The 13,602-nt window shown below is 36.2% G+C and overlaps 1 protein-coding gene across 1 annotated transcript in view; it reads right to left on the bottom strand.

Moving 5' to 3' along the window:
• TBC1D19 (TBC1 domain family member 19) overlaps positions 1 to 13,602 on the bottom strand; it is a 177,997-nt gene that overhangs the window by 39,028 nt on the left and 125,367 nt on the right. Inside the window, exons 14-15 of the mRNA XM_031010512.3 lie at positions 5,309 to 5,393; positions 3,196 to 3,240 (exon numbers count right to left, since the gene is read on the bottom strand). Of these exons, the coding sequence (XP_030866372.1) occupies positions 3,196 to 3,240; positions 5,309 to 5,393 (130 nt within the window). The remainder of the gene's footprint in view (positions 1 to 3,195; positions 3,241 to 5,308; positions 5,394 to 13,602) is intronic.

Here is a 13,602-nt window from a genome sequence, read left to right as displayed (position 1 = left end):
GTGGGTAATATAAAAATGCTGCTAAGTATTGCCTTGAGCTTAAAAAAAAGCAGGGGACAGTAGATTGACTGGTCTTTGTCTCTTCTTGTTCTGAAACTTCAGAACCATTGCCCAGAGAAAAGTGTCCTCCTTGATTCTGGCAAGTTCTAAAACAACCTGAGAGGAGAAATGATTCTGTAGAACTAAATTTATGAACAGCTGTGGGCTTATCTCATTAAGGATTAAACAGTTTTCATTCTGGATGAAAATCTTTCTAGAACCTATCATATACATCCTCTACCTTTTTACTACATTAACTACTTTCCTTTCTTCCCAAATTCACTATAATGAGCTCAGCAACATCTTCTGAGGCAGTAGGGCATCCTGATAAGAATGTTGCTTCTGAAGCCAGACAGCTTGGATTCAAAGCTTGGCTTTGTCACTCACCTGTTGGGCAGGTTAACACTCTATGCCTTAGTTTCTTTATCTGTAAATAGGGATAATATTAGTACCTTCCTCATAGGTTCTTGTAAGGACTAAATGAATTAATATATGTCATATACTTAACACATTGCCTGGGATATAGTACTGCTTGGAAAATGTTTGCTGCTGCTGCTATAACTATACTGTTACAATTATTACTATAGCGAGATTTTTTTTGGTGTCTTGAGCTCATTATAAAGATGTTAAATTATAATATGCTGCAACTTAGTGATACCTTCTTAAAGGGCACAGCGTTACTAGCTTTTACATAAAATGGCCCCAGACTGATTTGCTGGAGTGGTCTAATATGCTGTTTTATAGCTCCTGTATTTTCCTTTGTGAAGTCCCCTTTTTACTTCTCACTGTTGTTGCTATTTTTTCATATCTATATCAGCCTTTTCCATGCTTCTATTTTTGCAGGAGGCATAAAAAAGAGTTAACCAATTTGTTAGACATGTGTGTTAAGTAAAAGCTAATATATTCTAAACTAAGTTGAAAAAACACTTCTATGGATGGAGAGAAGAACTTGAGTCCATGGACAACTCTTTTGGCTATTCAGAGGTATTTTGTTATTGTTTCTTGCTTCTTAGATAAAATATAAAAAGTTACTATAAAAGTAAGTTTCTGGGATAATAGATGTAACAATGGTAATATATAAAGTTAAAATTAACAAACCTCTAATTGAGTTCAAATAAATACTCATTACAATCCTATTACATGCTAGATACTGAGGCAGCAAAAATGAATGATATGGCTCTGAACTACAAGAAGCTTGCAATTAAGAGGAGGAGATAAAGTATAAACAAACAATATCAAGATAATATAGCTAGAGATACCAAAGAGTTTAGACCAGGTACTATGGGAGTCTAGAGGAAGGGCCCTTAGCCTAACCTGGGGATTCAGGGAAAGCTTCCTGAAAGAGGATCATGCCTAAACTGAGCTTGATGACAGCCAGGTGAAGAAAGGTTAGATGGGCTATTCTAAGCATGGAAACATGAGAAGTGATGAGACAGGAAGCAGCATAATGCTTTCGTGAGAGTATGTAGCTGTGGGTATAAATAATAAATAGTTTGATATTGCTATAATTAAAAATGAGATGGGAAATGGTGGGAAATGAAGCTAGGAGGTAGACTATAGGGATCAGACTCAAGAGGTCCTCATATGTCATGCTGAGAAGCTTGAATATCACTTGTTAAGAGATGGGAAGCCATTAAGAACACTTTGAGAAAAATGGCAATTTGCAGATTTTCACTTTAGATGTATAACTCAAATGAGCAGTGTAAAAGACAGCAAAAGTAGAAAAGACTGTGGGAAGAGGGACCAGTTAGATGTTTGTTGCAATTAACAAGCTAGAGATAGTAAGAACTGAAAGGAGACAAGGCAGCGGGGATGGTGTGGAAGAGAGGGTTCCAGACATATTTGAAAGATAAAATTGGAAGGTCCTTGTGACTTATTAGATGAGTTGGGGACAAGGTGGAGAGAAATCTAGGATGGCCTTGAGTTACTAGGAAGATGATAATTCAATTAACTGAGAGAGAAATAGGTGAGTTTTTGTTTTTTGTTTTTGAATTTAGTTTCTTCTTTTTTGTTTTGGGGGTGGGCATAAGAAGATAAAACAGTGAGTTCAGGCTGGGACATATTAAGCTTTAGGTAGTTATGGGAGAGGTACGAACTGGATATATTTTAGAGTAATTAACAATAGATAGAATCATAAAAGCAAATGGCAGCCCCTAGATAAAAGTAAGAAAAGAGAAGAACAGCAGAACAAGAGTGAGATATTAAAAGAGGGACAGAGGTAGATGGCCCATGAAACTGAGATTCCATATTGAGAGACACAGGGAGAGAACAGCGCCATGAAAGCCAAAGCCACGTATGAGTTTTAGATATAGTGATCAGTAAAGTTAAGCACACTCATAACAGCTACATCTTCTGAGCACTCACTACATGTCAGGCACTACATGTCAGGTTTTATATACCATATCTCATGTAATCTATTATCCACATGGTACAGATGATGAACCTGAAGTTCAGAGAAGTCATGTAACTTACCTAAGGTCATAGGGTAAGCTGGAAGAACTGGGATCTGAACCCAAGTCTGCTGGATTACAAAACCCATGTTCTTAACTCTGCTGGAGTAAAAGAACTTCTTCAGGATGCAACTTAATATTATCATAAGGACTGCTATATATTGCTTTTCCAAGAAGCATATCTTAAAACCTGTCTAGTTATCTCAAAAGAATATTTAATGTCTAATGAGGTCATTATATATTTGATCACTTTATAACATCAAAATAGGTGATTTCAGTGATACCTTTTAATAATATTTTTGTTTCATAAATACTACATTGGTCAAATTATGAGAACAATAAGGTGCAATACAAGATAATCCACCCAATTGAGTAAAGCCCAGCTCCAAAAAACCCAAAAGGAAGGTCCACGTTGGACTAGCTAGTTTTCTTCACAGTAAAACGAAGTGCCTTGGACTTAGATCTAAGCATACTCAGCTTTCTCACAGGTTTACTGTTGGTCCCAGGGAGAATCAGAGAGAGTATGCATAATTTAGCACAAACCTACCACAAATGTGGAGGATTTCATTAAATTATACATTCTATGGAAGGTTTATTTTAGATAATAAATGATTATCCATTAAAGAGAATAAGAAAGTCACATTTTGATTATAAAAGTTGTAATTTTTTCACTTCCCACTAGAGGAAGCAATAGCATTACTCTTACCATTTGGTGGGTAAAAGACAGCATATTCTTCCAGTCCTAGTTTTCCTATAAGAGAAAATCATAGAGGATTTCAATATGATTAAGTAAATAAATCTTTAAAAATCAACTTATTTTGTGAATGTACTAACAACGGAATTTTAAAAACTACTATAAACTGATATGTCATTTCATGATATGGAATTAACTTAAAAATGTACCAGCCAATCTTTTGATATTAGCAAACCCTTTCATCAATTAAAGTAACACAAACATAAGTACAACAGAAGCGACACAAAACAACCAAAAGAACAAACGCTTTCAAGTTCCTTAGGCACTTAAGAAGAGAAGTATCTATTTATTATGCATAAAATTGTTTTGCTAATTATAAATAAGTCTAATCTATTCATTAAAGCAAGTCTTAAGCTTTGTAATACTGTGTGTACACTTTTATGGAATGTGCTGAAAGTTAAAAATTAAATGACTAGCTGTATGGTGGTCATATTTTCTGAATACCAAAACAGTTCACATGATTTCAGAATGGGGCTGAATATTTGAAATCAGAGTTGTCCCAGAAAAGTATATTCACAATAGTCAAATATTTAACAGAGTTTTAAAAAGTATCTTTCCTTTAAAACTCTTAAAAGTTCTCAGTTTTTTCCACCTTCCACTGAATATCTTTAAATAGCTTTTACTTTGACAGTTTTTCTAACACTTTTGAGTTTATTGAAAAGTCACTTGTATTTTTATACTGGGCTAAGAGTAATATTTTTAGTTAAAAAAAAGTTCTTTTTATTCTTGTTAGGGGTGGTGACAGAGACGAAATGAAGAATAAGAAGTGTGAGCAGTTCAGGTTAGGGTGGAAACAAAAAGGATTGATCTTGTGAGCAAGAAGAGAATGGAATAATGAATAGGTAGGTAGGTAAGTAGATAAAATTGATTACTGGGCTAGATGCTGAGAGGCAAACATATATATGTTCCCTCAACCATGTGGTTTATAGTCCAGACTAAACCATGAAACATTAGGGTATATTTGCTAACTTTTCTAGCACAGACTTTAAGTGTTTAGAAGTTCAGAGAAGAGAGAAATGGATGATGGGTTGGTGGACATGGTGAGGTACTGGCTAGTTCTTCAAGGACCTATGATTTTTAAGGTTGGAAAGTGGGAAGCCTTCCACATGCAGGGACTATAGGGAGGCTAGAACGAATATGGGGTATTGTGGAATAATCAGGGAAGCAAAGTTAGTTAGGTTAGGACAGTATCAACTGGTCAAAGGCCTTAAAATCCTGGCCGAGTTTAGAGGTGAGCTCAGTAGATAATTAAGTTTACAATCAGTTTTTCAGCAGAAGACTTAAAGAAACAAACAAAAGGTTTCCATAAATTCAATTTAGAAGCAATGGACCTAAGAAAACCTTATGTTAGGGGTAGCTGAAATCCAGCACAAGGTTATGTGGCCTCTCCTAGGGTAGGAGGTGGAGCAATCAGGCAGATAGTTCAGACATAAGAGATACAGGAGAAAGTTTCTTTTTTCATGGAAATGGCAGAATGACCATACACAATGAAGTCTGAGCTTTCAGTGTTGGTGTTCACCATTTAATAAAAAGGAAAAGTTGGGAAGGGCATTCAGCTGAAGTTATTGTATCTTCAGATGATGGCAGGATATTGATATTTTATAAGCAGCTGGTGATAAAGAGGAGAAGAATAACTAAACTAGAAATTGGAGAGCTAAAAGCATATAAATTGTATCAAAGTTTTGTATGTGGTGGAGCGTTTTGAGAGAAGTATAGATTGTTTAAAAAAGTAGAAAAAGCAAATCTGTGTTATAAACTTATAGTTAGAAAGAAAAAGAAAAGTCAACAGATATGACATAAAAACAACAATAAAGGGTAGAGCACACAGGGAAGACAGAGAAAGTAACTTGAAATGCTGCTTCTGGGGACCACTTTCCCGTGATTTGTGATAAATTACTTGGGCACTGATTTGAGGTATGAAAGGATGATTACGGTCATCTGAGAGAAATCTTAAGTAATTTATAATAAAATAATTTGGCAACACCACTATCTCCAAAAATAAAACAAATATTCTTGGCATGATTATGTAAGTCTTAATGCTTCCTTAAAATTATTGAAAATTTACCTCTTATGTATGATTTTGGTGGCGAGGCACTGTTGAATGCAAAGTGACTCAACACAGATGTATCCCGGGAAAAACAAAGTAATACCTGAATATAACATTGGAAAAAAAATAGCAATTAAGCACTATTATAAAACCAGGTAATTCATTATTTCCTACTCAGGAGGCATCCTTCAAGTTCAAGTACCGTGCCTTGCGGTGGGAAGAATGCCCTTTATCGGTATACCTTTGGTAAGCATTACAGTGGGATGCCAAATTCTTCCAAAGAGTTCTCACCATTTGCTACCTCAACTTTGAAGAGCAGAAAATGCAAACTGCTAACTAACAGTTGACTCTTCTCTTGTGTTTTCTATCTGGACAAGAGAAACACCTGGGGGAAATTTAACAGATGAAAAATGTATGGAGAAGACCCTGAGTAACTATTGTGACATAGAGCAATTTGGGAAGTGCAGGAAATGAACTTGACTCATACTGGGATGCATCACGCAGTTAGGCATGTCAGGGTGGGAGGGAAGGCAACTCGTGGTACTTAGAAAGGATAGCAGCAGCAGTAGAACAAGTGGTTGCCTAATAAAGGGTAGAAGCTAGCTGTCCTGACCAGTAGGGTAGAGTATGTCAACTCTATGTGGAGATGAAAATAGGCACAGTAGAAAGTCAGGATCAAGGATGTCCATTAGGAGGTACTAGATTGAGGACACCAGCCTGGAATTTGGGAGCAGCAGTCCAAGACCCAGTAAGGCCATTAGTGACAGGAAATCTGGGTCTCAGTATTAGAAGACCTGGGAGTCTAAAAATATTACCAAGAAAAGAACTCAAGATGACTGAAAAGGCAGAACAGGTGCACAGAGTCAGGCTGAACTAGCAGCAAGAGTGAAGGGAGAGGAAAAATCCTTGTGTCCAAGACACAAGAAAGGGGATACAGCTTTGGAAAAAAGGATAAGTAATGGAGATTGGGCATCAGTCAGGTTCACTGGTGGAATGTGTATCAACCACTGCCACTGCTTTGTTTTCATTATATTTTAAATGACTGCATAAGTGGTACATGTTAATGACAAATTTAGAAATACAGAGTATTGGCTGGGCACGGTAGCTCATGCCTATGATCCCAGCACTTCGGGAGGCCAAGGCAGGAGGATCACTCGAGCCCAGGAGTTCAAAACCAGCCTGATCAACATGGTGAAACATCATCTCTGTTTAAAAAAAAAAAAAAAAGATTAACTTTAAAAATAAAGAAATACAGATGATAAACAAAAGGGGAAACAGCCATAATCCCATCAGTCTTAATAATTTGAGGTATATCCTTTCAGACTGCTTTTTAACATACTCATACATATAATTTTTTCAAACCAAACAGGATTATATGTAGTTTCTTTTCACTATTGTAAGATAAATATTTCTTACACATTTTTATGTTGCAGAATATTCCACTGTATGAAAGAACAATAATTTATTTAACCTGTATTGTTGTTGAACATTATTTCCACTTTTCTCCAACTACAAACAACACTAGAGTGAATTTACTTATGACTAAATATGTACACCTTTAGTTATTTAAATTCCAAAAACTGGACCACCTGTCTGGTCAATTGCTTTGGGCATTTTTAATTGAACGATGCCTCTCCCACATTTTCTTTATTTACTTCTACCTGACTCCTGTAAGCTGTAAGATTTACCTACACATATTCAACCTGCCATGCCTTTTACTTACTTTTATCCCCCCTGTTCCATTCTGGATGACTTCCTCAGATTATTTTTTAGTCAGTTCACTAATTCTCTTCTTCTGCCCCTACTATGCACCAGTCACTGTTCCTTGTGTTTGGAATACATAAAAGGAAACAAACAAAACACCTCTTTTATGGAGTTTAATTATGATGGAGCAGAATGTGTGTAACAAATAGCAAATATGATAGATAATTACATTATATAGTGTATTAGGTAGCAAGTGCTATGGAAACAAGATAAAGGGGAACAGAGAAAGAGTGGGTGACACTTTAAAGAGGCTGTTCAGTGTAGGCTTCCTTGAGAAGGTGATATCTAATCAAAGATTGAAAGGAGTTGAGAAACTTAGCATGCGGATATATGTGCAAAAGCATTCCAGGAGACTTGTTAGGAGACTATTGACAGTGGCTTTCACTAAGATGGCAGCAGTGTGTGGCAGATGTATGACACACCACCCAGAGATCCTCCTCTAGGAATGAAGGACTAACTATAGCAGCTGGTAGTGCTGTAGCAAATAGCCCTCAGCAGCCAGCTCTTTTCATGGATTGCCTCTGCTGGAGAGAGCTATTTTGCTCAAATATCAAGATCACACCCTTTTCCTGAAATGGCCTATATCTGATGAAGAGGATGCAAGGGAAAAAGGTCTGAAATGCTTGTCCCCAGCTCAGGATGGGTCTGACAGTTTATTCCATCTTTAGAACTCTCTGCAGCATTGGCTGAGGGTTTCATTTAAACTGTATTGCAGCTAGAATTGTCCTTATGCTCAATCCTGCTTCATTAACTGCACTTATACATGTGTTGATTCCAAGAGCACTCGCTAATAATCCTTTGGTATCCTCATCTCCATCTAAATTGGCTTCCCTGGGAACCCATCTTACAATACAGTGAAAGTGGGGAAAAGTCAGATTCTAAATACACTGTGACGGCAGGGCCAACAGGAGTTACTGATAGATTGAGATGATATTTTGGAGAAAGACAGCAGTCAAGGAGAGTAACATGTGGAAGTTGAAGGTAGAAGGATGTTTGATCTCAGCAAGTGGAACACCTTTAACTGAGACAGGGAAAGTGGCAGGCAGAACAGTTTGGGGAGTGAGATCATGGGTTCATTTTTCAACATGCTAAATTTGAGATGTCTGCAAGACATCTAAATGGAAAAATTGAAGAGGTAATTGGAGATACTTGTATGGAGTATAGAAGAAAAGTTCAAACTGAAGATACAAATTTGAGAGTTATCAACATATAGATGGTACTGAAAGCCACAAAATAGGTGAGCTTGGTGGAATTATCAAGTGAGTAATTGTAACTAGAGAAAAGAAGACCAAGAACTGAGACTTGAGGCATTCTAGGATATTGGAGAAAAGAGAAGGAACCAGCCTAGACAACTGAGTAGTGAGTACCCATCAAAGGTGGATTTACCATGATGCTCTGTGAGTGCTGCAAGTTGCTGGGAGACGCAGAGTGTCCTAGGCAAGGAAAGTAAGTCAGTGTGTAATCAGAAAGCATTTCTATGTATGCATTTCTAGAAACTGTTTCTAGAAACAGTAAACTGTTTAATAAGATCTCAGAAGAAAAATACCTGAATCTCTATAGTTCTAATAATCTGTTACAAATTTTTCCTGATTCAAAACAAAAATATGTGTTCTTATCTGGTTTTGTATTTATAATATGATATTCTTTTTCTTAAAGAAGGCCCTCCAAATTGTATAAGCTTTAGGTCCGCAAAATGCTGAATTTGCCACTGGTGACTAGAAAAGTAAGAGGAAAACTAAAAAGAATGTGGTGTCTTGAAACCCAAGTGAAGAAACAGCAAAAATGAATCAAATGCTGTTGAGAGATTAGTTAAAAGGAGGATGGATAATTGGTCATTGGATTTAGTTCTTGATGACCTTGACAAGAGTATTTTCAGTTCAAGTGGTAGGAGCACCATACACAATGTTTGGTACCTGCTTCTTAAAACAACATGGCACATGTATACATATGTAACTAACCTGCACATTGTGCACATGTACCCTAAAACTTAAAGTATAATAAAAGAAAAAAGAAAAAACAAACAAACAATGCATTAAAGAGATCTTTTCATATCAGTATATACAGAGCTGCCTCATTCTTTTTAATTTTTTTGGTAGAGACAGGGTCTATTTATGTTGCCCAGGCTGGTCTTGAACTCTTGAGCTCAAGTAATCCTCCTGCCTCAGCCTTCCAAAGTGCTGGGATTACAGGCGTGAGCCACTGTGCTTGACCCACTGCATTCATTTTTAAAGGGCTGTATCATGTTTCACTGAATATGTACTCCATGACTCATTTAATGGGTTACTCCCCAATATATGAACATTCATTTTCAACTTTATGCTGTTTCTGACAATACCAAAACAATTAGCCTTTTACTGTATCATTTTACACATATGAGTGTCTCTGTAGAACAAATACATAGGAATAGAATTGCCCAGTCAGAGAGTATACACATTGAAAAATGTGATGGCTATTTGCCTGTACATTTATATCCCTTGTGTTCTTTTTCCAGCATTTCTATATGTGTACAGTCTAAAAGGGAGCTGTGTGAATAAGCCCAATACCTTATGTTGCCTAACTCTATTTTCTATTACATAGTCTAAATAATTATTACTCATATTTAAAAGAGTAAGGGATTTTAATATTTTATTCAGTAAAGAGGCAGTTAACTGAATAATCTTATTAGTTCTACTGGCTTTCAGTCCAATCCCTTGAATTTTTAAATAACTATAGTTAACAATAATGTTGTGTCCTTTCTGTTATTTATTATTTTATTTTTCTTATTCGATTGTTGAGAAATTCCAAAATGATATGTTCTTTCCTTCCTTTAGTGGGAACATCTCTAGTATTTCACTAATGAGTAACATTAACTTGCATTAATATTGCAAATGTTGGTTTCAGATAAATACTATTATGTCAAGAAAATATATTAATACTTGATTTCTAGTGTATAAAAAGTATAAAAATGAATATTAAGTTGCAAAGCAATGTGAATATACTTAACAGTGCTAAACTGTACCCTTAGAAATGGTTAAGTGGTCAATTTTATGTTGTGATTTGTTTTACTACAATTGAATACTTTTTAAAAATCGATATTATCAAATATGGTCTCAAATAAATTTTTGGCGTCTATTAAGATAATCATGTGAATTTTTTTGACCTATTAATATAATAAATATTTTCCAATAATTAAGAAAAACCATTAGGCTATAAAAATTCTAAATTTATAAATATTAATCTCTTCTCTTGCCAGACTTTCACATACCACTGTGGTAGGTAGCATAATGGCCCCCAAAGATGTTCACATCCTAATCCCTGAAATTTGTGTGCTACCAGTTTGGATATGGTTTGTTCCTGTGAAAACTCCTGTTGAAATATGATTCCCAATGTGGTAGTGTTGGGAGATGGGCCTAGTGGGAGGTGTCTGGGTCATGTGGGCAGATCCTTTATGAATAGATTAATGTATCTCTGTGGGACAGGACTAGCTGCCATGAAAGCAGGTTGCTCCTTCTCATGTTTGGTCTCTTTGTATATACCTGCTTACCCTTCCATTTTGTGCCATGAGTTGAAGCAGCATAAGACCTTCACCAGATAGGCTGTTCAATCTTAGACTTTCCAGCCACCAGAATCATGAGCCAAATAAGCCTCTTTTCTTTATAAATTACCTAGCCTCAGGTATTCTGGTATAGTCACACAAAATGTGACTTATGTGACAAATGGGATTATGCAGATGTGATTAAATAGAAGATCTTTAAATGGGGAGATTATTTAGGATTGTCTGGCTGGGCCCAATGTAACCAAGGATTCTTATACATGAAAGAGAGAAGCAGCAGGGTCAAAGTCGGAAAGAGATGTGATGATGCTCTCTGCTGGCTTTGAAGACAGAGGAAGGGGACACAAGCCAAGGAATACACTAGGTTCTATAAAGGGCACTCTAGGTTCTATAAATGGCAAGAAAAACCCAGATTCTCCTCTGGAGCATCCACAAGTAACACAGCCCTGCCAATGCCTTGATTCAAGCCCAATGAAACCAATTTCAAACTCAACTAAATTTATGGCAGCAATAATAAACTAATAGAACCAATCAACAAATACAACAATAAACATATATAATTAGGGTAAAATAATACAACAAGAAAATATACTTACAAACAACTTTCTACTATTGCCTAGAGGAAAAACAATTCCTAAAGAAACATTTGTATTAACTTTCCCTTAGTTTAGCAGACTCGTAGAAGCACAGTAATTTTAGAAGAAGCTCTATGATTAAATATATCTCCCTAGAGTCCCTGTTGCCCTAGAGAAGACAAGCTATCTGAGACTGCTCTAAGGAGAATATTGGCGATTGTAAGGTGATAATGCCAGAAGTGGTATGTTAGACAGTACGTACTGGTGTGCAATCCTGTGATACAAGCAAAGAGCTGCCAACTCTTATTCTAACCTGAGTTGTTTTAACTTCTGAGATTCTAATTTTTGTATCTGTATGGAAATGACAGTTCAATTGTAAATCTGCTAGAAAATGGTATGATTATATGAAGATGACAATTTCAATCAAATTAACTAGAAAATCTAACCTGGATTAATTACTAATTAAGTAAAAATTAAACTTCATCAGGATGAAGCTACACATGATAGTAATTTACTTCATTTAGAAGAGTTATAAGAAACTGAATGTGTAAGTCTGAACTATGCTAATATGGCAGAATTATACCTAAAATGTCTACATATAGCCACAAAAGATTTAGTTTGTCCTAAAGCTTTCTCTTACTTCTAGAAAATATATTTATGGTAAATGTTTCTGAGAAATAAATTATTTTTATAATAAAAGCAATAAGAAATGACATATCAATTGGGCAATCACTTTAATGTAAAACTATTATAAAATTTTTTTCATTTGTGATACTCTTACATTTTTATCCAAATTTAGAAAATTTCAAATGATAAATTTTCAAGAATCACTTTTTAAAACACTCTGCCCTCACCTGTCAAAAACAAGCAATGGGGAAAGGATTCCCTATTTAATAAATGGTGCTGGGAAAACTGGCTAGCCATATGTAGAAAGCTGAAACTGGATCCCTTCCTTACACCTTATGCAAAAATTAATTCAAGATGGATTAAAGACTTAAACGTTAGACCTAAAACCGTAAAAACCCTAGAAGAAAACCTAGGCAATACCATTCATGACATAGGCATGGGCAAGGACTTCATGTCTAAAATGCCAAAAGCAATGGCAACAAAAGCCAAAACTGACAAATGGGATCTAATTAAACTAAAGAGCTTCTGCACAGCAAAAGAAACTACCATCAGAGTGAACAGGCAACCTACAGAATGGGAGAAAATTTTTGCAACCTACTCATCTGACAAAGGGCTAATATCCAGAATCTACAAAGAACTCAAACAAACTTACAAGAAAAAACAAACAACCCCATCAAAACGTGGACGAAGGATATGAACAGACACTTCTCAAAAGAAGATATTTAGGCAGCCAAAAAACACATGAAAAAATGCTCATCATCACTGGCCATCAGAGAAATGCAAATCAAAACCACAATGAGATACCATCTCACACCAGTTAGAATGAGGATCATTAAAAAGTCAGGAAACAACAGGTGCTGGAGAGGATGTGGAGATAGGAACACTTTTACACTGTTGGTGGGACTGTAAACTAGTTCAACCATTGTGGAAGTCGGTGTGGCGATTCCTCAGGGATCTAGAACTAGAAATACCATTTGACCCAGCCATCCCATTACTGGGTATATACCCAAAGGATTATAAATCATGCTGCTATAAAGACACATGCACATATGTTTATTGTGGCACTATTCACAATAGCAAAGATTTGCAACCAACCCAAATGCCCAACAGTGATAGACTGGATTAAGAAAATGTGGCACATATACACCATGGAATACTATGCAGCCATAAAAAATGATGAGTTCATGTCCTTTGTAGGGACATGGATGAAGCTGGAAACCATCATTCTCAGCAAACTATCACAAGGACAAAAAACCAAACACCACATGTTCTCACTCATAGGTGGGAATTGAACAATGAGAACACATGGACACAGGAAGGGGAACATCACACACTGGGGACTGTTGTGGGGTTGGGGGAGAGGGGAGGGATAGCATTAGGAGATATACCTAATGCTAAATGATGAGTTAATGGGTGCAGCACACCAACATGGCACATGTATACATATGTAACAAGCCTGCACATTGTGCACATGTACCCTAAAACTTAAAGTATAATAAAAAATTAAAAAATAAAACACTCTGCCCTGATACAAATTTTCAAAAACTAAAGGGCAATGTGGCTTACTAGCTTTGAAAATGGACACCCCTGGCTTGGGGTCCTGATAGCTGTATGGGCTTGGAATCTAAGCCTCTGCTTCTTCATCTATAAAAGGCGAATAAAACTACCTCCTAGGGTTGTTGTAAGAATCATCTATAAAGTGGATTCTGGGAAGATGGTGCAGTAGGAAGCACCAAGAATCTGTTTCCCCACCTAGACAAAAATTGCACTGGCAGCAACTGTCTCCTGTAATTATTTTAGAACTCTGGAGTCTA

This window comes from Gorilla gorilla, chromosome 3 (genome assembly GCF_029281585.2).
Source record: "Gorilla gorilla gorilla isolate KB3781 chromosome 3, NHGRI_mGorGor1-v2.1_pri, whole genome shotgun sequence".
Classification (NCBI taxonomy): Eukaryota; Metazoa; Chordata; class Mammalia; order Primates; family Hominidae; genus Gorilla; species Gorilla gorilla.
The sequence above is the reverse complement of the archived record's forward strand: the minus strand, read 5'-3'. Positions and strand labels throughout refer to the sequence as shown.